The 26,009-nt window shown below is 28.1% G+C and overlaps 1 protein-coding gene across 2 annotated transcripts in view; it reads right to left on the reverse strand.

Moving 5' to 3' along the window:
• Positions 1–5,359: 5,359 nt before the first annotated feature.
• Awh (Arrowhead) overlaps positions 5,360–26,009 on the reverse strand; it is a 48,847-nt gene continuing 28,197 nt past the window's right edge. Inside the window, exons 2-6 of one of the 2 annotated variants that reach the window (XM_065504644.1) lie at positions 12,834–13,015; positions 10,062–10,279; positions 6,457–6,678; positions 6,000–6,125; positions 5,360–5,676 (exon numbers count right to left, since the gene is read on the reverse strand). In XM_065504644.1, the coding sequence (XP_065360716.1) occupies positions 5,615–5,676; positions 6,000–6,125; positions 6,457–6,678; positions 10,062–10,279; positions 12,834–13,015 (810 nt within the window). In that variant the 3' untranslated portion in view covers positions 5,360–5,614. Of the gene's footprint in view, positions 5,677–5,999; positions 6,126–6,444; positions 6,679–10,061; positions 10,280–12,833; positions 13,016–26,009 lie in introns of both variants that reach the window. The other variant, XM_065504643.1, reaches the window with a different exon arrangement.

The raw sequence follows: 26,009 nt of genomic DNA on the forward strand, positions 1-26,009 counted from the left end.
CATGCATACATATTTGTGGAAGTATTTGAAAAAATAATTGACAATTACATGGAATTTTTGTCTTAAATTCCTGGCCACCACTGTATATGTATAAGTTTGTCATTCCGTTTGTAATTTCCACAATATAATTTTCCGACTCTATAAAGTATATATGTATATTCTGGATCCTTATAGATAGCGGAGGCGACTAAGCCATGTCCGTCTGTCTGTTGAAATCAATTTTCTGAAGACCCCAGATATCTCCGGGATCCAAATCTTCAATAATTCTGTCAGTCATGCTTTCGAGAAGTTTCCTATTTAAAATCAGCAAAATCGGTCCACAAATGGCTGAGATATGAGGAAAAAACCAGGACAACCTCGATTTTGACCTATGTCTGGATTAATAAGTCGTTAATATAGACAATATGGAAATCTAAGGATAGATATTTCAAAGACCTTTGCAACGACATATATAAGACCATAATAAGTTGGACCTACAATGGGTCAGAATCGGAAAAAATATTTTTTAACCCGAACTTTGTTTTTTTTTGTTTCACCAAAAAAAAATTTAAAAAACAAAAAATTTTTTTTCAAAAATGAAAAATAAATTTTAAATAACAATTCAAAAAATTTTTTTTTCCAAAAAATTAAAACAGCAACTTTGGGGAAAAAAATAAATTATGTTTACCTAAAAATTTTAAAAAATTGTATTTTGAAGTATAATTTGTTATACACAGATTCGGCACAGTTGAATATAGCCCTCTTACTTCTTTATATTAAATTTTGTGTATAACAAATCTGAGTGTGAAAAAAATACGATTTGAATATTATTTTTATACCGAGCAAAAATGTCTTGATAAATATAGTATTTAAAAATCTGATAATGAAACGTTTTTATCGATAATTTTGTATTGTTACCCTGTGTAATAGATATCATAGAACAAAAGTATTTTTTGGAACACTGATTTTTAGAAACATCTTCTATACGCCGTTATTTGCGTCCATACTTCAATTGATGAATTTGTATTAGCTACATACATTTAAAAGAGTATGTTTAGAAAAAAAAATAACATCAAGGGTCGATACGATTGATATTAATAAGCACACAAAGTTCAAATTTCTCAGAAAAGTGGTTAAAATTACCAAGTTTTTTTATAACTATTGAATATAATTAACTAATATAAACTAGATACATTTGTTTATAAAAATACAGTTTACATTTATCCGATGTTCCAATGTCCATTTAACATACATATATACAGTAATATAAATTGTAAAGTTAAGTTCTTATTAGAAAATTGATAGTCAAGTTTATTTATTCAACTGACCCACAGTGGTTAAGAAACTTTTTATTTTGGAAAAAATTCCGTAGCCCGTGAACGATTGGAGATATCTTAATGTTAGAGCTGAGATGTTTTTTAGTTGATTTGTATTTACATTAATTCTGAGGTCTAGTAAGCGGCCACCATGTGGCTTACCTAGAGACTACAACGTTTTTACCAAAATTTCAGTTCGAATGTCAATGAATTTTACATTTATATAGCACTTATCAAAAAAAAATATCTTTATATATGAGCGTTATCTCTTTTAGTTCAAGAGATATTTATTAATTAAAACACGTTTTTAAAAATGTTCGTCTTTTTTTTGTTTTATTGGTGTGTTGGACCTACCTGGGGTCGGAAATTTTTATTTAAGTATTTGTTGTATTTTTGATAAAATTTAAAATAAAATATTCCCGAGTTTCATTAAATTGTCTGTTGCCTACAAAAAGTTACACGCATCCAAATTCGGAACACCTGGAACATATATTTTTTTTTGTCATTTCCCCAAAAAGGACTTCATATTATTTATCTTATATCTTGTTTATGAAACAATATTTTACGCAAATGCAAGGAAACTAAAAATTGGCTAATTTAAGGGAAAAAGCTCACCTCAGAAGAAGAAAAATTTCAGATTTACCAAAAATTTCTTAAAACGTAAAGCCCAGATTATAATTGAAATATTATTTTGGAAGGCCTTATATATTATTAAAATTCACCAGAAGCCGTAAGTAATGGCAGAGAAAAAACTAAAATTTTACTATATTTAGCCCGTTTTAGGAATTTAAATGTTTAAGTGCAGACAATGCATCAATCCATTAATTAAAATACCGTTTGATCGATATAAGTTCAAAATTTTATTACGATATTTAATCCGTTTCCATTGCCTGCACTTAAGTTCCTAAAAATGTGAAAATATGTTCCAAACATTTAGTTTTTTCATAAAAGAGGATGAATTGCAAAACCATTTATGTTTGGCTTTTTAAAAAAGTTTGTTAGACCTTATTTTATAATGCATGAAATTTTTAAGAAGGAGAAGTAAAGTCTTTCAATATCCTCTTCAGAGAGAAGACTGGGCTGAATGAGTATCGAATATTTTATAATATGTAAATAGGTCTTTTAGAACGCCTACAAAGTGAAGCCCTAGCCATTTTTCCTGCAGGACAACTTTCGAAATAGGTGAAAAATTATGGGATTTTCAAAACTTACGCTGGACAACATAGATATACCGTTATTTCGAAAATGGAGGAGGTTGCACAACATATATTTGTGCTTTTTTAAAAATATTCACCCACGTCAAATTTCATCCCGATAGGACCAGCCGTTTAGAAATTCCAATGTCCCACAGTAATTTTTCAATCTATCATAAATTTGAAACAGCATCTCTATACAATTTATTTAAAAGAATGTTTAAAGAAATAAAAAATACCATTTTCTACCCAATTTTCCTATCTACAATCGATTTCCTGCTCACTTAGAATTAATTTAACTTTCATTTAAGTTGGGATCATCCACAACTTTTATTTTGGAACCACAGTAACCTTCAGTGATTCGAATTAACAAGAGTTCCAATAATATTTGTCAGGATGTGAATTAAGAAAAACATACAGATTGCTAAATCATTAAATAAGACAACGCTTGTACTGTTTAATTTGGAAAATGTTTTATTTTATTTTTTTCATATTTTATGGTTTTATTATTTTTTAATAATGTATATTTTTTATTTATTAATATGTGTTATAAATACTTAAATATTTTGGCAAATACTATTTACAAAACAATATTTATTTTTTAATAATTTAACTTAAAGTTAAATTCATTTATTTCTTTATTTTACAAAATGTATTTTATAGTTTTTTTGTTTTTTAGTTTTGTTATTTATACCATGATACAATAATACACAAGGTAGAATCATTAGGGAGAATTATCAATATTTACCCCTATAACGTCAAACTATGGATTCAACACATCAACTCTTTTAATTTTTTTTAACACGTTTATTTTTAAATACATATGTAAATATAATTTTTCATCTACAATTTTAATATCAAATGTTTCAAAATAATTTTGTTTAACAAAACTAGACATTTCATTTTGAGTTTTTCATATTTTCTTTTGTTTGACGTTACATGAACTGTTGTATAATTGGGAATGTATTTTCTACTGAGTCTACCTTATATTGTTGTGCCATGATTTATACTAAATTTAATAGTTAAATAAAAGAAAATTAAGGAAATAAAATAAAAAAACAAGGAATAAACAATAACAACTTTTATTTTTTTCTTTCTCTTAAAATTATACGGAATTATAGTCTGGTAAATTACATGAATATAAATTGTTTAGCTAAATTAATTTACAATAATATATATGTATGTATATTCATGTCTGTTTGTCAGTCAGTCTGTCGGTTTGTTTGTGTACGTATGTAAATATTTTGTACATAAATAAATACATATGCACAGGGTGGCGCAAAATGAGCTATATGCTTTGAATTCTTTATAACTTTTTTAATTAGTTTTTCTTTGTTTTCTTTAGAGCATTTTGTGAAGAAGACGTGGCAAATTAATAATGAATAACTAGTTTTTATTACACCCGAAATTGCCAAAAGTTATGGAATATATGTTAAAAAGAAGCAGCAAATGGCCATCACTTACAGGATATCATTTTTCAAAGCTAATCGGAAAATATACTGTATTTAAAAAAAAATTTAATAATAATAATCACATAAATAAAAAAGTTGTAAACCATTTTAACCATATGGCTCATTCTGCGCCACCCTGTATATAGTACGGACGTACATCCTGTAGGTTTTGGAATAAAATAAAATACTTACAGTTTGGTACAAAAATGTGGATTTTCGGAGAATGTTTTTGAAAAACAAAACTATATTTAGTGTATATCAAATTTACGAAACTCGTTCCCTTGGATAAAGGGGATATTTAGATATAGTTAAATATTGTTACGAAATTGTACTTGATTACAAATAGTACATATGTATAACGATTTTAACGGATGGTTTAAAGTTGCATAATGTTTAACATATCTATAGGTATTATTAACATTCCTGCGAAACATATAACAAAAGCTTTTTTGTTTAACATTGTTTGTAAGTATGGCAACACTGAATGATTAATGGTTAACATCGTAAGCTCTAGAATTCGAATATTCTAGTTTGAAGATTATTGTAGAAACAGAGCTTTCTAGATGGTAATGCAGGGTATATAAATTGATCGTGATAACACGAAACGAGTGAGTCTAATTTGAAGCATCGTTAAGTAAAGTCATCAACTGCATTACCAGTGTATACATGTACATTATAAAGTGTTTGTATTTCTGCGAATTTATAAACGTGTATGTATAAAAAAACTGAGTGACTATTTAAACTGTTGTTGTATAAATTTAAATAAATAAATAAACAGTTGTTACAAATTTTAAACTACTACACGACTTTTATTTGCAATCAAAAATATCCGGTTTTTAAAAGGTAAAAACGTAACAATATGGTTTTTATTATCTATAGTAACTGTATAGTAACTTTGATATCAAATATCAAAACTGTCGAATGCAGAAATGATCTTCGTGGGTCAGATGTACATCGACATTACTATAAAGATCCAGAATATACATTTATAATTTATAGGGTCGCAAAGGAATATTGAAGAAAAAAGGGCGTAAAAAATTGAGAATTTGGTAAATAAATCAGAAAGGGAATTCTAATGTATAGAACAGAATAGCAAGAACTCCGATTAATGAACCGACAATTGAAAACAATCAAAAAATTTAAAATCCAACATGGATGTACGAGTACATTTACATAAATATTTATGTCCCTCATATGTGTGTGTATTAGTATATATACATTATTAATTAATTAATTTTAATAAAAACTTAACTGAATTTTATATAAAAATAATTTATATAAATAATTTTACTAATTTTGTTTAAATAAATTTCTTATATGCAAATTTCCATTCCATAGAAAAATGTGTGTTTTTCTTTTGCACTTTACTGTATAATTTACATATATCTAATCTTATCAAGACGAAAATAAATATAAATTTTGAGCAAGATGTTGGAGTTGGTTATTTTTGTTTCATTTTTTTTTTTTTTTGTTTAAGATGAGTTAAAGATTTTTGTGCGATAAATTGATTTGTAGTATTCTTATGAATTGGACGATTTTTGCAATTTTGACTAGGTTTAGGACGTTAATTTTTTTTGTTTTCATCTCCTTAAAATATTTTGAATATTTAGTTTTTGCTTTTACAAACTGAAGGAAACAAATAATTGCTCTAATGGGGTTTGAAGGAATCAATAAGTCACACTTCACTTTGCATACAATGCACACTGGAATCCTGGGATAATTCATCCATAGAAGATTCTGCAACAAAAATAGAAAAATAGAAAAAGGAAAAAATTCTATATTATATTAATATCACAAAAACAATTGGGGGATTCAAACGGTCGGCTATTAATATATTATGATAGTTTGAACAAATTGTTGTTGTGCTTCAAACAAAAAAGTCTAATTTTATGACAATGCAATAAACACAAAAAATTTAGAACTTTTTTGTTTGTGGGCACACAACAATTTGTTTAAACGGTTTGAATGCCGATAATATATTCTTTTAATCAATAAATATTTGTAAATCTTATGGCTCACAATATTTGTAATCGGTTGAAACTTAGAAATTGAAAACTTACCATGTGGCGGATATAGTCCCGTTTTATTGCCGTTCATTTGCATGGGATTTTGAGCGTTATTCTGAAATGAATACGTCAGCTGCAGGTTAATATGGCGGGCAAAAGAGTTTCCTTCAGGTTCTCGCACTAAAATCAAAAATATGTTGGAGAAAATATTTCTATAAGTATCACTATTTATTTATTTATTTATTTTTATTTCTAATTCAAATGCACTACATACATATGTATGTATATGTATTTAAATACTGAATTAACACATACAACTAACTAAGTATTTACACAGTAAACATGCAAAAGTGAAATATGTATGGGAAAAGTGTTGAGTGTGATAGAAGATATGGTTACAGGGAAGAATGCACTACATGTCAAAGTTCGTGTCACAGTGAGGCAACTGCAATGACAACTACTCTACATCTACAACTACCACTACCACAACACTACTTACTTTTATTCTTACCAGCATGTATATGTTTTTTCTGACGTGCTCGCGAATTTTGAAACCAGACTTGCGTCACACGTTTACTCAGACCGGTAACGGAGGCAATCCGCTCCAAATCCTGACCGTCCGGATTGCTGTCAATTTGAAAGTTGGCTTGTAACACTTGCAACTGTTCCTCTGTGAATGTGGTACGGACACGTTTCGTCTTGCTCTTGTGATAACCATCACCATCACAGCCATCTATTAATAAACAATACGCAAAAATTTATTTTTTTTAAATCTAATTTTTTTAACAAAAAGAATTGTAATTATTAAATTTTAGTTCAATTAAACAAAAAAATAAGATGTTTTTCATTGACATTGCTATCTCCATCCATTCTATATATTTATTATATGCAGCATACATTGCTAAAGTGAAAATTGTAATCAGTAGGGGCGGATTTATATGAAAATGCATGTTTTTACTCGAAGGTCCAAATTCAAGAATAATTATCATTTTCGGTCCCTGGTTTTAAGTTAACCTGTTTTACTCAACATAGAAGGATCTTTCAGTATATTTATTTATAGATATAGCAGTACATGCTACTTTTTTTATTTCATTACTTTTTTCAATATAATCGATCAATTTAAATTTTCAAATCTTATCAAATATTAATACAATTTTTTTGAAAATGTACTAAATAATTTATTACTTTCTATGAACGCATTCGCCCATATTCTGTTAGGCGTCGTCAACATCGTCGTAAATTTTGAGTCAACATCACTTTAACACAACGTCAATGCTAATTTTGTATTCCCTAACAGTGTTATGACGACGTTGCCTGTTTATCGATACATACAACACACATATCTAATAACTGAGTCAGTCAGCTGATTCATTTTGTTTACTTTTTTTGAGTAAAATTATTTGTGAACAAATAAAAATATTGTTATAAATAATTAAAATAAAATGATTTTCATTCCAATTCGGATTCCAGAGACCAAGAAACTAATAGTGGAAAGAAAATTTATTCCGTTCGATAGGAATTTCACTTTTTTTTTTGTCGTGGACGAACTTTTTTAAGGGGTTTTGAGAATTGGTTTTTGATGGATCTGTTGTTGATAGTGTTGATATTATTATTGTTGTTATAGCAACAGTGTTTGCTGAGTTGAAAGCCCTTGGCCGAGTGAACTCGGTTCATTCCGGTGTGTAGAACCGGCTGTCGTGGTAATATTGATGTTATTATTTTCAGCAATTGGAGCAGATTTGCCACGGCTGTCTCCAAGGGGATCATGTATATTTAGCGCATTCGCAACACTTACCCACTGTTCCTTAAAATTTTTAGGAAAAGTGCCCCTGCGAAATCCTTTGGCCAGCTTTTCAAATTGGTTGGGGTTAAAAATTTTAATTTTGTCCACGTTTAATTAATTTCTTTCCTTTTTTACTTCTACTTTTACTATTTTTTAAAATTTAAAAAAAAAATTCTAAAATTTTTTTTTTACAAAAAATTTAAAAAACAACTTGGAAAAAAAAAGTAAATTTTGTTTACCTAAAAATATTTGAAATTTATATTTTGAATAATTTGATGAAGGGTATATAAGATTCGGCACAGCCGAATATAGCTCTCTTACTTCCTTTTTGTATGTAAAATTGTACTGAATTTATTATACCTGGTTATAATACTACTTGCATTATTATTAGAATCCAGACAAAGTGCTACGATATTTGCAAACACTGAACAATTGTAATGTTTTACTCTTATAAGTACAATGTACTTAGTTCATAATAAGTTTCAAATATAAATACATACATATATACGTATGAATGCACTCGGATGTGTTTAAGTGTCCGGCGAGGTAAAAATGTTGTAAAGAGGCCTATCTAATGGCCTTATTTAGAACATCTTCTATTAAAGGCCTGTAAGGCGACCTGTAGCGCAATGACTCATATAATAGGAACTACATAGGAACTTCTATTAAAAAGCCTTTGAAAATGGACTTTAAAGAATCACCTGTGTAGTTTTATGTATAAAAAACTAATTTATATATTTTTAATTTATTCAATCAATCAACTAGGAACAAATTTGATAATAATAATTGAAATCTATTTATTTATCAACAAAATGTGAGTTAAATATATGATATTTACTGCATACCTTAATGGTGCTTAAGAAGGATGTAGCGGTAATGCACTACACTCTGCTTTGTGTCTGCAAAATTTACTTTTCAATGTATTCTTCTATTGAACTCAAGCCAGATTAAAAAAAACTACTGCAAGCGAAAATTGTATAAAAGACAAAATTTTGTAGAAGATTTTGTGCCTTTTCCTGGTTTTATGTAAGAGAGTAAAATAAATTGTATTATAGAGAGACAACATATAGAAATAATTGTGAAATCCAATCATGTTTGAATTTTAAATAAAGGTTTGACACCCCTTATTTTGCAATTTTGAATTTGTATGAAATTTTTTAGATGGAGAAGCAAAGTCCATCTGGAATGACGTCTGCGGGAAGGCAGAGTGGAATGAATATCGCATCTTTTAGAATGTGTAAATATGTCCTTTAGAAGGCCTTCAAAGTGACGCCCTAGTAGTTTTTCCCACTGGGTAGAGAATTATATTTAGTGTACATTCTAGTCATCTGTACTTAATGTCAAGATATAACAGTCGATAAATATGTCATGGAGTACAAATTGAATATCAAATCAAGACCTAAACAGTCTTATTTATATGCATATTTGGATTTTTTTTACAGTTAAAGGAAAACACTTAAATTTTTTTTTGATTTTTTCATAATTTCTCAGGAAAAAAGTAGCGAATCACTTCCGCAGTAAGAGCAAGTGCATATTTTTCTGTTGATAGGAATTCATTTTTAGCAACTACCAAGCTAACTAACATAGATAGTTTACTATTTGTTCACTTAATTTAATTTTCTCAGTGTACTCGTACTAGTGCTTGTACAACTTGTTCTTTTATCTCATGAATTCATTTGCTATGTAGAATTGTTACACCGACACAATGAGTAAATTTAATATTTTCTGTTCTAGAGTTGTTGCGGTTTACTCGGTTTATATAAGTGAAGCAAGCACGTTTGTTGTCAACTTGTTGGTTAAATGGCTGGCTGGTAGTGACTGACTGACAGGAAAACTTTAGATGGACGGACGGACGGTCGGACGGATGAATGGATGGCAAACTAACTGAATGAGTGACTGACTATGTAGATGGCTGGTTGGTTGGTTGGTTGGTTGAATGGATGGCGTCAACATTTTATTGTTCTTGTCGTTATTATTGCTCTTGTTGTTCTTATTGCTGCTGCTGTTGTTATTTTTTACATTCATTTGACTTTGTTTGGCTTCGCTTTAGTTATGAATGACATGGTTTTTGTCAGATTCCGACATTTATGTATTTGAACGTGGCTAAAATAAGTTAGAATGAAATCTTGGCCAAAATAAGCGCATGTCATTCACACATAATTCGTCATTCGATAAGGTAAGCCTATAGCTACCGTAAGTATTGAATAGGCTAACATTTATATGAGTAGAACGAACAAAATAATATTAACAACAACAGCAGCAGTACCGACTTAAAACCAGAAAACACCAATATAAGGCACCGAGAGGCATATTTTAAACGAAATTTAACTTACCATCACTTGATGTAGTGCCACCTTCTACTGTTTCCAAATAGTGGGCTTTACACAGCACTCGATCTTCCATGAGTGCAAACTGTTCGCCTGTCGATAGTTGTCTGCCACATTGATCGCACGCAAAGCAGGCTAAATGAAACACTAAATCGCGGGCTCGCCGCACCCAATCGGAAGCTGAAATACCACGACAGCATTTTGAACATTTTGCTCCAAAGCTTCTGCAAAACAAGAAATAAATCAAATCGATTATTAATTAAATAAAAAAAGCATATTCTTTAAAATTTTACATTTAAATATATGACCAGTTGCTTAAAGATCTAATTTTAAATGTATGACTTGATTTTATGCAGCCAACGGCACTTGTCAAACACCGGAAGTGTAATTTATCATTTGCTCCTATATATCAGCCAGCTTTTCTTTGTTACTTTATCGGTCTTTCAAGTGTTAAAATACGTGTGACAAATATCAAAGTTTTTCAAATGAGTTGCAGTTTCGAGTGTGTTTGTGTCTGTACTGTTTTAAGAGTTTTAAAACTCTTTAAAGAAAAGTTTATAATTTAAACTTAAAATTCTTAAGTTGAAAAGTAAATATTTTTACAGCATCTCCTCCAAACATTTGCTTGTGTATCTTTGTTATTTTATAATTTATGTTCTTTTCATAAATGTTCAGAATGAACTGAAACTTTATTGCTGTTGTCGAATGTCTGCTGTAAACCTCTCCGTTTGTCTTCATTGGAAACACTACATCGTGTTAATGTTTACCTTTGGTTTTATGTCATTATTGTACACGTATGTATGTACGTACTACTTACGTTCGCCTGTAACGTCCAACGGTGTGATTGTTAGTCGTCTAGTTCTTTGTCTGTTTGTTTGTCCGCTGAATGGTTGATAAAGTAAATACATTGGGGACATGATGCATACATCCGATGTTGACAAGTCATGCCTGGATTCAATTGAAAACAACGAATCAATGAAAAGTCATCTTTTAAGATCAAAACTAAATGACAACTAACAAAAAACAACAAAAGCACCAGCATAGTAATAACTTGCAGTTTAATACCCAACCAGATCAATTTCACTACATTTTCAATAATATTTATTATTATTCTTTATTTCTTGTCATGTCAGGTTGTTTATTTTCAATATTTCTCAAAAGTTTTCTCTTTTTCCCTTGTGTACGAGTTCATAAATGTTGTGTCAATTGAATTGAATTGAGTATTAGATTTTTGTATCGAATGGTTTATGTTTGCTTTACGGATTATAAAACCAAGTGTTTGGAACATAATAAATAAATGTTTTAAATACTTATGTATATAGAGAAAATACATAAATAGAATAAAGTTTATTTTATTTTTATTATAAAATATTGTCGTTACAATTACACACACACAAAACAGAATGGTACGAGGAGCATCCATCCCATTTGTAATTGTAAAAATTTTTCGTTTTTTTCCCAAGTGTGGGAAAATGATTCTACAGACACCTGAATACACATGCTGGTTAATGTTTTGGTGTTGTAGTAACTCAATTACTTTTTATTTATTTTAATTATAAGAAAAAATATTACTAAACTTTGTCTTTTTTTATAGTACCCTTCTACAGTGCGTATCAATTAAATGAGGAATAGACTAATCTCCAGAAGCAGGGCAACTGAGAAACATGCTCCATTCTCTTGATAAATCTGAGGACCAAATAAATGTAACACGTGTGTAATATTTTTGGATTTTTTTTTCAAAGGAATGTATTCTTAGGAAATATAACAATCAAATAGTATTTTAGAGATGCTGGACTGTTGCTAATTGAAAGAATTCTTGGAATGATTGTTTGATTGTAGGAAAGAAATTCCATCGAGTTTTTTATACAGACGTGGTGGGCTGTTACCTTTTGGAAATGTTCTTGTGAAAAGAATGATGATTTTTATTCAGCATATTGAGTTTACAAAGGGTTTTTATTCCGGACAGGTGGTGAATTTAGGAGTGGTTGGGGCAGTGTGTCCTATAGTTTTATTCAATCATAAGTTGGGGGAATCATATTGGAAGATCATAATATAATAATGTGTATGTATTTCAGGCCAATTTATTCTGTAGTTTATAAAAAACAGGAAATAAATTTCTTTAACTTAAATCACATGAATTTATCATAAAAATTAGATTGTATAAACAAAAGACAATTTCGGAGAATAGACGGTATTAAGATAATGAAAGCTGTTTTCTTATTTTCCGCCAATTTTTGAGAAACTGGTAACCCCAATTTTTATAGACAAGGTTCGTTAACATGAAAATAATTAAATTTGAATACACTGAGGTTAAAAAAAGTACCATTTAAACATTATTTTGATACCAAACAAATTTTTAAATTTGCATCCCTCAATAAAATGCTATTATTCGCATTATGTACCACATTTAATCATTTGGTGTCAAGCTATTGTTGCTGTAGAGTTCGTTATAAATATTTTCTGATTTTTACACAAAAGTGCGAAAGTGCATATTTGTAATGTTTTACAAGCAAACAAACAAACGTTTTTTCGAAACATTAGTAACAAAATGACATCCTATTTACAAGTAAACTTTAACTCCCAAAAATTTTAAATTTAAACAATATTTTAAGCAAAATTTCCATACAAAAGTAGTTTAAATTTAAAAATTGCTTATGAATAAGAAGGCCTTAAATATTTAAATATTGCATTTCTAAGAAGTTTTACTTCAGGAAAAGGGATTAGGAATTTGTTGACAGTTTAATTTGGGAAGACATCAAAGGAAATTTAACTACTCACTTGCTGTAATCAGCCTTACAATAAACTTGTCGCTCTCGTATAAAACATGACTGCTGACGATCCAGGGGACACATACACATGCAACACCGAAGACAGTTGGCATGCCACGAACAGCCACCAACCTCTAGATAGAATCTATCTGAGATTGGCTCCCCACACGCTGCGCAGGAACGCAGCTCAGTCTGTAAAGAGAAATAGGTAAACAAAAATTATAAAAAATTTTATAAAAAAAAAAGAATCGAAAAGAAATAAAAAGCTTTGACGATACACTTGCACACACAAACACAAACTAAAAATGTATCTACATACATGAGAGTGTAGTGGCATGAAGATACAAAGGAAATCTACATATGTATTAATTTTTTAACTACATATTTATTATTTGTATCAAATATTTCGTAATTTTTCCTTTTGTCTTAAAGAAACAAACAAAACAAAACTAAAATATTAAAATATTTCTTTTTCTTTTATTCAGCTGTAAATTTTACATAAATTAAGTAAATTTTTGGTTGAAAAATAAAGTTTATCATAAATCACTCTTGAAATATTTTAATTTATCAAAGAAGGCATTTAAATAAAGCGATTTGAATAAAATAGAGTTTTTAATAAATAAATAAATTTTTAAATTCACATTTTACCTCAAAACTATAAATCTCTTTTGTTTTTTATTTTCGAATTGGAAATTTTAGTCGGTCCGGCTTCTGTTTGATATTGGCCAAATTTATTTATTTATTTTTTTTTATTTTTTGATATTTTTTAATTATAATTTTTCAAACTTTATTTTTGTTTTGAAAAGTTATAAAAAAAATATATAAAATTAAATGACAATAGCACAAGATCAAAAGAAGTTTCGAAATATTTGAGAAATGTATTGAAATGCAAAAACCGATTATTGCTCAGAGCTAATGAAATGGATGTAGGAGAAAATTTAAATAAAAGTTTGAGTTTTTTTTATTATTATTTGTTAATTTCAATAGAATATATTCTGAACTATTGCTGTACAATGAAATGGACTAAGTTTGAAATTCAATTTAAGCTTAACTTAATTGGTTTAAATTTACATAATTTATGTGGAATTTCTGTTACAAATTAATGGACAAATTGATTTTTAACTACTTTTTCACGAACTTAGTGAGTATGAGAATTAATTCTGAATACGTTTCAGTTTAAGCAATTTAAGACAACTGAAAAAGTGACAATTTGGAAAATGTCAATGGCAGTCATATTGTTAAAATCTGAACATAATTGTCCATAAAATGTATTAGTTAGTGTTAGATAAGTATATGAACCTATGGACAAAAATTTTACAGAATACCTTAAACTGTTGTTTTGTTAAGCCTAAATTGTGATGTACTACAATATGAATTTTACAAGTAAATTTTTTGATTATAACTAAGATTTATTATTGAGAGCGATATTTTTTAAAAATTTCCCAAAATACATTATTACACAGCCTTTATCAAAAAGCGGGATAGAAATTTATGGCGGCATCAACATTTAATGGCGATAACTTTTTGATTATAAGTAAAAGATATTTATTTTAAGTTTTTAAACAAAAAAATAAATAGGAGTAATTTGGTTACTTTGTGAGGTTAGGTGCATTTTATTTCACAATTCCACAGATCAATATAAAATCACTTAAACATATGAAATTTATTTAAATATTCCTTCTTCAAATTCACTTAATTTAAATAAACAAATTAAAAAATGAATAAATGCACAAATTTCGTTCATGATTCAGAAATATATTTACCAAACGGTACATCCTTAATGTAATCTGTATGATTGTTGTGTGTATGAATGAGGGAATTATAAATTTTAATAATTTTATTTTATTCATGAGTGGGTTTAAATGAATCCCAGGTATTTAGCAACATATTTATGACATTATTATAATTTTGTGTGGTTAATTTGATCATTTTATTTAATCCGATGAGCCATTTTTTATTTGACTTGAAAAAAAAACAACATTCAACCGTAACACTTTATTTATCATATCAAAATGTGCATAAAAAATAATTTGAAATTGTACAGAATTCACTTATAAATTCTCACATAAGGAGTGCTCACTAGACTTGTACTTTATAGTTCACAGTTCAAATATGAACTGGGTAGCTCAACTTCCACTAGGTCGCTCCAAATTCAAAAAGAGCAGAATTTGAAGTGACCTGTGTGAACTACCACTTCCTGCAATTGATGTTTGGCTCGCACTGGTTTAAAAATTTAAAAAAAATTATCTAATTTTACCCGGAAGTGACCTATGTGAACCTCGAAGTGACCTATGTGAACTACCACTTCATGCAATTGATGTTTGGTCTGAGGGATTAATGAAATCATTCGATTTCAAATTTGGAATGTACGCTGTTAATTGGCTCGCACTGGTTTAAACATTTAAAAAAAAATATCTAATTTTACCCCCATCTGCATAAACAGTTTATAAATTTATCAAAGGTTTATAAAACCAATTATGTATAAACTGTTTGTGCATATGTGGTTTAAAATATAAAATATGTAACTCGAATTAAATTTAATAGTTACATTCGTTTATATCAGAAGAATATTTAGTTTATTATTCAGTTAAAAATGTATGTTTATACAAACTTTTCGGTAATTTTAGTGCGTATTTTAGTTTAAAAATTGAGCTAAGTGAGCGAAATGATTTGAACTAGTTCTATTAACTAAAGAAAGCGAAACGTGCAGGTGTTTACGTTTCAGTTTATAACTTTGTTTACACACAAGTGAAATTGGTACCGTTTCATCTTTTACATTTGTTGCTACTGTCAGAAACGTCGTGTTTAATATTGATAAGAAATAAGAAAAGTATTTTGAAAATTTTAAATGAATATTAATGCTGCCCGTTTACGAATATTACTAGACATGATAAAGGATCTAGAAAGCATCTGTAAAAATACTTGGTGGCATTGAAAGTATATTTTAAGATTTGTGATATTTTTTTTTTACAAAAATCCATAGATTTCTTTGATCGTGTAATGCAAATTCCAGAAGTTTTCAAGAGACCTATAGAGAAGATTTGTAGATTTTAAAAGTGGTATTATATTTTTTAATTGCTCCGTCATCCGTCCAACTAAATAGCATTCGGAATTCTAAAAAAAACTTCTGAAAAGCACTTAAGTGTCAGCTCTTATTCCGAAGTAGTTTGGAAAAATTTTTAAAACTTCAATTACAAATTGACTCAAGGTGCAACAAAATCTTTAAAATGAGTAATTCTGATTTTTATTTAAAAAACACTACAAAATTTTAGAGATTTATGAATAATTAACTTGAACATAGCTGTTGTCTCGGTAGGACGATTATGGCGACCTACAATGGGCAAAGAGTGTGGAACGTTGTCTGAACAGAACATCAATTTGTTTCATTTGCAAGTGCTGTTGCACGCTATCCGTCCCATGGACGGAAGCCCCTATTGGAAGACCCTTTATATTTTAAGATAAATATCGAACTGTTATTTTAAAATCAATATTGTCGCAGGACAAATATAATAGAAATTAACAAAATTATAGAAAAAAATGTATGTACATATGTATGTATATCTACATAAGTACATATGTATTTATATAATACAAATATATGTAAATAATTGTTTTTTTTCGGTTTTATTTGTTTTATTTTAATTCTTTACAATATTCTATTGGTTATAAATTAAATACGAATGTGCAACAATGCTGGACGCAATATTTCATTTGGCGGTAAAGATTCTGAATTTAAATATAGAAAAAATCGTCATTCTAATGACCATAATCTATAAACAAATATGTACAATGAATAAATAAATGTAAAAATTAATTTGTTTACACAAATTAGAAACATGTATTTCTCTTCAGTGGGCAATCATATGGGTCTTGCCATTAAATAATAAGAAATTGAAGTTGTATTGGCAACTGTCAAATAATCAACCAATAAAAAATGTGTTTAATAATAAAGTGAAATGTTAAAATTTTAGCACCCATTAGAACTAAAATAAATAGTTTTGTATATTTATCACAAGTTTCGCGTTTTAAATGCTGGTAATGGAGACCTCTATGTAGTTTTACAATTAACTCTGTATAATTTGTTGCATTTAAATTTTATTTAATTAAAATTTAAAATTATTTAGCAATTTTCTATGAATAAAACACAAAAATAGCAACATTTATATCGTTATAAAATCAAGAAATAAAATATGAAGCCTCTAATAGTATATTTTACGCTTCCAGCGTTATAAACTTTGAATTTTTTTACAGATATTTTTAAAATGAATGTAAGATACAAAATTATAGAGTTTGCTGCTATTGGCATTCTCACGGTATTTACGTGAGTGTATAAATAGTAGTTGTCATACCAATATGATGATCATAAAGTTTTATATTTAAAATATCTTTATTATTATTTTTTTTATAAAGATTTGAAATTGTGATAGAGATTTTTTTGTACCTTTTGTAACACTTCATGACAAATCATAAAAAAAAACTTAAACTTTTACAATTCATTTCTCTTGCTACCTCATGTCCCTCAGAAGCATACATATCTATCTATCCATATATATGTAGTATATTTTTGACAGTTGTCGCGTCAATGTTTTTTGTTATTTATTGTTGTTTCTTGTTTTTATGTGAAGATTTTTATTTGTACTACAAGTTGTGGCCCAGTCATTATTGATGGGATCTCTCAATTTGCACAAACAGTCAAAGATTATAAACAAAACACTGCCTCAACTTGTAGTCTTATAAAAATCATCGATCCATCGATCAATTGATCTTGTGTGTAACCAAAGATGACAGTCAGACACCATCCATGAATAATAAAAGATGATGTCGTTTTTTATTTTCTTAATTTTTTATTTTTTTGTTCTTTCACGGTGAATTTGTACATTTTTTAGAACTTTATTTCATTGTCTACCAAAACAGTCTCCGGCGTCCTATACAAATACAGTGGCTTTGAATAAAAATCTATAAAGAAGATAAATACAGTAGCCATAAACAAAAAAACATACAGTCATTGTCGTTTATATGTATGTACAGATTTATAATGTCACAAATTCATGGCTTTAGCTACGAATTGATTTAGTTTTAGGGGCCGTATATGTGGTGTTTACACAAAATTCTTTGTTCTGAATTTTATATTTCTGATACTTAAAATTGAACTTACTTAATAGTGAGGGTGTCAAATATTATTTGGCTTAACAATTCTAGGAAAATTCTGTTAATTGATTCAACATCTTGCAATTATACTGATTCTAAAGTATCTTAGGAATAACATATATGTATGTATCTGTGGGATACCAATGGTATTTTATTGTAGTGTTTTTTGTTTGTTTTTATTTTTTTTAATTGAGACATGTTGTGCCTGTAAATTTATATTTATTGTTCAGAACTTCAATAATATTTATTGTTGCAATAACGTCTATTAAACAAAGAATTCCTAAAACTATTAAATTGTTGCGCAAGGTGCAAAATTGAATTTATGGCCATTGGCAACATGTTTCTACCACTAACACAACATTCATGTATCTTCATTTAATCAAAATAATACAATATAATTTTTACTATTTTTTTTGTTAATTTAAATTTAATACTAAAATGCCATATTGTTTTATAATGAAATTTATTAGACTTGTAAAAATGTACATATTTGAAAAGTTAACACATCTTTTGCAACGACACAAAACTTAGCCCTGAGAATACAATTGAAACCCACTAATATCACTTCAAATGACTTTCTTATAGAACCTAATGATAGAGTACTAAACTCAAGTATCAAGTAAATGATTTAAAAGAATTAAATTTTCATTTTAAATACATATTAGTTTAATAAACAATTGTTTGCTGTAACTACTTTTATATGTATGTAAATAACTCAAATTTAAACTAATAAATGTTCTATTTACTTGGTGACAACTTTAATAAATACTTATCAAAGTGGCAAATACCGTCGGCTTTTAAAATCTAAAATATTTTTACAAATAAAAAAACCAATCAGCATTAAATAAGTGGCAATAACAACTAAATAAACAATTAAAAATAAATAATATTATGCAAATACAGTCGGCAAAAGATTAAAAAGATTTTCAAACAAAACAAAAGGAAGAAATTACCATTTTTTTGTGTTGTTATTTTCAAATTTACAAAAAACAAAATGTGACTTTAAGTGGCAAAAAAATGAAAAATTGCCGACTAATTAAATAGCATTTGTTTGTCTTAAATAAAATACTAAATACAACTTAACTTTAAGAACCTAAACAAAAAAAAATATTTAAAAAAAATAAAACAGCCATTAATACAAATGAAAAACACGAAACAACTGTTTCAATAAGAATGTGATCTCTTATTAAATATGATAAAGGTAAAAAAATAAAATGTGAAAAACAAAAAAATTATTTCAAAATAAAATCCCAACAGAATTGTGAAGCTGACAACAAATTTATTGAAATGAAACTACAATAATATTCATTTAACTATCACTGCAGCCATGATTTAAAATGAAGTTATAAATTACTTTAGTTAAATATTTTGCTAAAAATAAAACCAAATAATATTTGTCAATATGCAAAATATTACTTGCTACTTTAAATACATTTACGATCAAAACTACTCGTGTGTTCATATCTGCGTATAATATGTAAATATTCATAATATTATGTATCTATATATAGATTATGTTAATTAATAAATATATGTAGGTTTAAATTAAACGGCTTGTGAAAGTTAACATTGTTTTTATATACAGAGTTTTTGTGTTTCCTGTGAGAGGATATATGTTGAAAGTTCCAAAGTTTTTAAATCGTTTGTTGTCCAAAAATCCTATATTCACCAAATACTTTAGATTTACCTCTATGTTTCGAAAACAAAACTTTAGAGCGGATAAAGAATTCATGTATATAGAAATCATATGAAAAGTGGACACAATTGCTTACCTCCTGATATATACCTAATTTATTTGTCTACATTTTCTCTTTCCAAACAAAAAGGTCTAAATCGTAGGGTATTAATTCGAGTAATGATCGTTCGATTAATCGAATAATTTCTTACAAAAAATTACCATTTTCGAATAATGAATGATTCGAACAATTTTATGTAGAATAATCGAATAAAAGGAATAAATGTTCATATATATTTAAATTTATTAAATTGCTTAAAATTCTTCATAATTCCAAATTTAAATAAGTAATAATGACTCACAAAAATTGTATTGTTTCTGAAATTCCTCAAATAACAAAAGACAAAGGGACTTTCGATCATTGTAGATGAGTGTTCCGATAGCTCCTTCTATAAATATATTAATATTACTGCAAGAAGTTATTCTTTCTTCTAAAAACAAGACTTTCAAAATGTTTAATTTAGTTAGGACTTCAACAATTGAAAATAAAAACATGATTTTAGAATTGATTTTGAAGCAAAAATATTAGCAGAATCGCAATTAATAATCAAAATATTAACTTAGATTAAAGTGGCGTTGAAAGTGATGGCGAATGTGATTTTGAAACGGTCGTCGAAAGTGATATTGAGGATGACATTTATAATGATTACATTGAAATAGAAGAAGTTCGTGATCTTAAAATATATGTATGTATATAAGTGATATTATTAACCGCGTACGTAAGTGTTGCAAAATATTTAATAAATCTAATGATAAACACAAAATATTGCAAACTTACATTTTGTTGTAAGAAAAACATGGAGTTCGTCTTATATATGATTTTAAACATCGTTGGATACCTTTGTCTAACATGGTAGAGTAACTTCGGGTAATGTGGACTACCGTTTTGTTTTTTCTAAATTTTGGCCACAATATATATGGATATTAAAAGAGTTGTGAAGCAATAAATTAGCTAATGTATTCTCTAATGGTTTTTGCAGTTGAATATTTTTTCCGTTAAAGGATAAAAAATTTATGTGAAAATATTGTAAGGAACCCAAAAATCAGCATTAAAAAAATTGGAGGGTAATATGGACCACTATATGAGGCTAATGTGAACTAGTATTTAATACATAAAATTCATGAACCAGCTAATCATGAATGATTAAAAAATTTAATTTCAATATATTTTTATTAATACAAACTAAAAAGTCGCGTTCGTGGCTTAGATAGATTGCTTACAAAGTACATAGTTATTGTCGGGTAATATGGACCAGTAGTACATAATCAAGTAATTTAAGTGGTCCACATTACACGAACTTGGGTTACAGTGGTAAAAAGTTATTTTTACCTAATAATCTAAATGTGCTTAAATTCTTACCAAATATATGCAAAACTACGTTTCCACTTTAACTATATAAAACAACCAAACATTAAATTCTACCAAGTAACTGTACCAAATTTTGTTTCTTACTTGAGCCGAAAAAAATGTTGAGCTGTCGCATTAATTTCAATACAAGAATAAAAAGTCAACATATCAATAACTCATGAAAGCAAATGTGTAATTGTTGTTTCAAACAAATTGTAAAATGTACGACAAATCAGTTTTATCATACCTTCAATAGTTTCTGAAAAAAGACACTGGTCCACATTAGACGCATAGTCCACAATACCCGAAGTTACTCTAATAAACGTTTTGCGTATTTATAAAAGCGACAATCATGCACAGTCTGACTTCAAATTAGCCACGTTCGGGTTGAGGGTATAAAACAATTTGTTATAAATAATTTAGAAAAAGTGAAAAATTAATTAATTTACTAAAGAATTAGTTAGTCAATTTAAAACCCGAATTAATGAACGAGATAAAAAAGCTCTTAATACGTTTATATTGTACTTGAATTCAATATCATGTCCAACTAGCTCAAATTTTTTAAAGCATAGCTCCAAAACGGAAACTACGGTCTTTGCTAGTCAATTGTTTTGTAGATTGTTTGGGAGGAAATCTGATCAGAATATTTCTGAAGAAAATTTAATGGTGGACTTTGTTATCGAATGTTTTTTAACATTATCAATACTTGAATTGTTAACTTTAACGTTTTTTACTTGTTTAAAAAATATTTAAATTATTCGAATAATTCGATTAATATTAAACATGTGATAGAATTATTCTAACAATATAAAATCTCTTATTCGAATTATTCGTTTTAGTCTATCAAGAGAAATATTAGAATAATTTGAATATCTTAGAAGAAGGTATATACAATCCTAGTATATAGGATTCGGCTAGGATGTGTATTGCACTCTGACTTGCTTCTAATTGATTTTGTCCTAATATTTAGCTATATAATTTATTGTTATAGAATTATTAAAGAGTCGTTTACATGTAAGTAGTAAATAAATTAGCAATAATTAAGCTACAACGTACTTACTATATCAGTTTACTAAGTATGAATAAATAACATACATATGTGTGTAATATATGGACATATTTACATTTACATTACACTATGTCGACTAATATATACATACATACTGTAGCTATGTACTAAATATGTATGTAATACAAATTATTTGTTTGTTATCATGTTGCAAGTATATTTGTTTGTTTGTTTGTGTGATTACGAATAGGAATAACAAACACAAATGCTACAACAACAAATGACTTTTCAATTAGAATTTACACAAATAAGAATGTTTGTATGTTTGTTCGAATGTGAATGCTTCATTTACACATTTTTTTATTGTATCTACCTTTAATTTGTACAAAGAAACAAACTGCATACATACATATGTACTTACAACAACTACAAATACCTAATGTGTATTTATTTCGAACGTTCTATGGGTTCGAGTGCCATATTCTTTTATTCATACGATGATGATCATAAAACATTGAAAATGTTTACGGTGTTATGAACAGCATGTGAAAAATGTCAAAATTATTTATGACATTAAACAAACACACGTACATAAGTTTATATCTATGGATACTTATTTCAACTCGTCCTTGTATATGTATATAATTGTTTTTATATTCCTAGTTTAGTATCTACAAATATGTACCACAAAAACCACTACCAGTGTCACTATCACAAAATTATTAATAAAAATAAAAAAAAATAAAACTGAATACAAAGAAATGAAAAATACCCCTAAATATGCAATTCGTAATACTGGTACATAAATACAAATTATTTGAAATGGGTACCTTTTTTTCTAAAAACCAACATCAACTGCAATGCACACACTCTCCCAGAAACACACACTCACACACACCTCTAGAGAGTACAAATGTAGATACATTTAACTATTCGTACAAGTATGTAACTCCTATTGTAGTCGGTGTAAAATATTTAGCTAAAAGGGGCCATAAAAAGGGAACGTGATATACTACTACAAACATTCATAGATGAACACGACAACTAAAATTATCAGCTACACAACTTACGTATGTATGTACGTATCAGCGATGGCAAACAAAAATTCTAATTATACCAATGCAACTAAAAAACGTAAACTTTTTTTTGCTGTAAATTGTACAAATCAATATATCGATGATAGTTTTTACCAAAATTTTCAGAATAGTGCTTATTTGTTTTTAGAGAACTGCTATAAAGTATATGTATAGACAATAACTGGAAGGAAGTCTCGAGTTGAAAACCTAACTGTCAAGCTGTCGAAAAAAAAACCTAACTCTATGAATATATTTGAGAAACAATCATATAAGTATTATGTTATTTGGTCAATTCACAAAGTCTCATATCATGTCATATTGTCATAATGTCCTAATATTTCACAATGGTTTAAAAATGTTGTTATTGCCTTTCAAGCTAAAAATGTCCTAAAATAATACTAATCTGTATGCAAAGTTTATTGTGTTATCGTAACCAACCAGCAGAGACCTTAATAGTGTAGATGAGGCTATGCACCGCTTTTTTGGATACGCTCTCTTTTAAAAACCACAAAAGATATTATTAAATTGTTTCTTATTTTAAATACTCATATATGAGAAGCCGCAGAACCAAAGGTACCTTTTCGCATTTTTTGACAAATTGTTTTTTTTTGCTATTTTTGGGTTGAAATCTTCTAGAAACAATCAAGTTAGCAATATTCCGATATAAAAGAGGTTTTATATCAAACATATGTTAAATGCATCTATTGATAAGTAAGAAACTTGTTATCATTTCCAGGTTCATGCAATTTTTTAAGGAGGCGAAATAAATAAAACACAATTTCCCAAAAATTTGAAATGAACAAATTGAAATGTTCTGCGGCTCCTCATATCGACGGCGTTTATCCAAAATGGTTTATCTGCAAAAACCCTGATTGTTCAGGAGAAACAAAAAACTGTTTAATTCCCTAACTAGTGAGTATTTAACAAATCGATCTTCTACCTAAAATACAAATTATAAAATAAAACCCGTTATTCGCATTTTTACGGTAGATAAACCATTTTGACTTAGAAAATTTTCGTTTGAAAACAATTTTAAGTTTAAATGCTGTCGTCTTTCACTTTTAAATAATTTTGGGATTAAGTAAAATAGAATAGCACATATTTCTACCATCTTCTTCATTTTTCTTTAAAATCTCTATTTAAATTTAATAAACGCGATAAGATTTTTAGCACAACCGATTTGTATTTAAAATATTCACAAATTAAATTTGAGGACAAAAATGTTGCCATATGTATATATTTACTTACTATAGGCCGACTATGTTAACTTATAATATTTTTGGCTAAAGTAATAAACTCCCATCCCAATTATCGAACTTCCCAATAAACTGTGTTAATATAGAAACATTTTGAAAACATATTTCAAATCAGCGTATTAATATTCATTAGAAAAGTTCAATTGATTTAAAAATAATTACGTTCTAACAATTTTTAATATACGAAATCTCTCAAATACATTGTAGATTAACCATTTTGCCTTCAAAAAAAAGTGTGTATGTAGATAAACCAAACAAAAAATGTGAATAAGTCGCAAAAAAATGAACATTTTGATCAGAAATTCATACCATAGGAATAGTTTGGCATCAAGAACTCATTTTTACAAAATCTGCAGATAAACCATTTTGGATAAACGCGGTCGATATGTAGGCTTGCTTGCCTATATGGTTTTATTAGACTTTTTTTTAATCATTTCTACAGTGACCAAAAACGGCGATGCCTTTATACTTTAATTAATTAAACTAAAAAAAGTAATTCATTTTAATTTCATATAACCACACAAAAATAATATATATTTAAGAGATCAAAAGGAATTTAAATGATTTAATCAAAAAACTTTACGTATTTGCTGATCGGGACGATGAGTTGGTTTCGGCCCTCATAGAACAATACCGGGTGAAACCACCCCACCAGACATTTGCTTAATGAGTCCCAGGAGGAGTTCTGTCCATTAATACATTTCTTTTACACTCCCAGTTAATTTATCAAAACAATGTTTGACCAACACCAACCGATATATTTTTTTAATCAAAAAAATTTAAATTCAAATTTTACCAAAATATTTTCGAGGATTTAGAAAAACACTTAAAATCACGTCCGTCTTTGATTGATCAGTTCAAAATTTGGAATCTGATTTGAAACGTATAATGTTGTCATTGTATTGCCATGTCAGATTTATCCAGTTTAACTATTCAAATAAATCATTTAAATCGGCTATGATATTTTATAGAACTTATCAATTTTTTTACCATTATACTATGTATTTAAGTTTGAATTGTCTAAAATAATGTAGAACTGAAACAACTTTGATCTCCCTGTCACAAATATCCTCGTACATAGTATTTAACAACATATGTACATGATGTCTGACTTTTATAAACACGTAAAAACTGACTGTGGATGTATGGTCAGAATACATCATGTAAATAAACGACTAACGTATGAAGATATGGACAATATGGAAGCCGTCAAAAACTTGATCGCATGTGTGTTTGTTTGTGTGTGTGTATGTCAAATTTGAAAATGCCATACACACATGCATGCACTGTATTTAAGTACATGGAATTGTGGCAAATATTATTCAAACTTTTGTCCGTTAAACAAACAGACATACATACATTCATTCACACACATACATACATATGGGCAATTCCACGAGAATGACAACCACGACTGAAAAAACTAAAATCCTTAAAACTTTTTTTCAAGACGATCTAAATAGGAGAAAACACTAAAATTGTACTATGTGAAGGTATTTAGAGCTTACTACAATATTTAAAGGGCAAAATTAATATTTTAAACTGACTATATTTAAGTTTGAATTTTTTTTTATTTAATTGGTATGTTTTAGACTAAAATTGCGGCGAAAACGC

The sequence above is a fragment of the Calliphora vicina genome, chromosome 3 (assembly GCF_958450345.1).
Source record: "Calliphora vicina chromosome 3, idCalVici1.1, whole genome shotgun sequence".
NCBI classification, from domain to species: Eukaryota; Metazoa; Arthropoda; class Insecta; order Diptera; family Calliphoridae; genus Calliphora; species Calliphora vicina.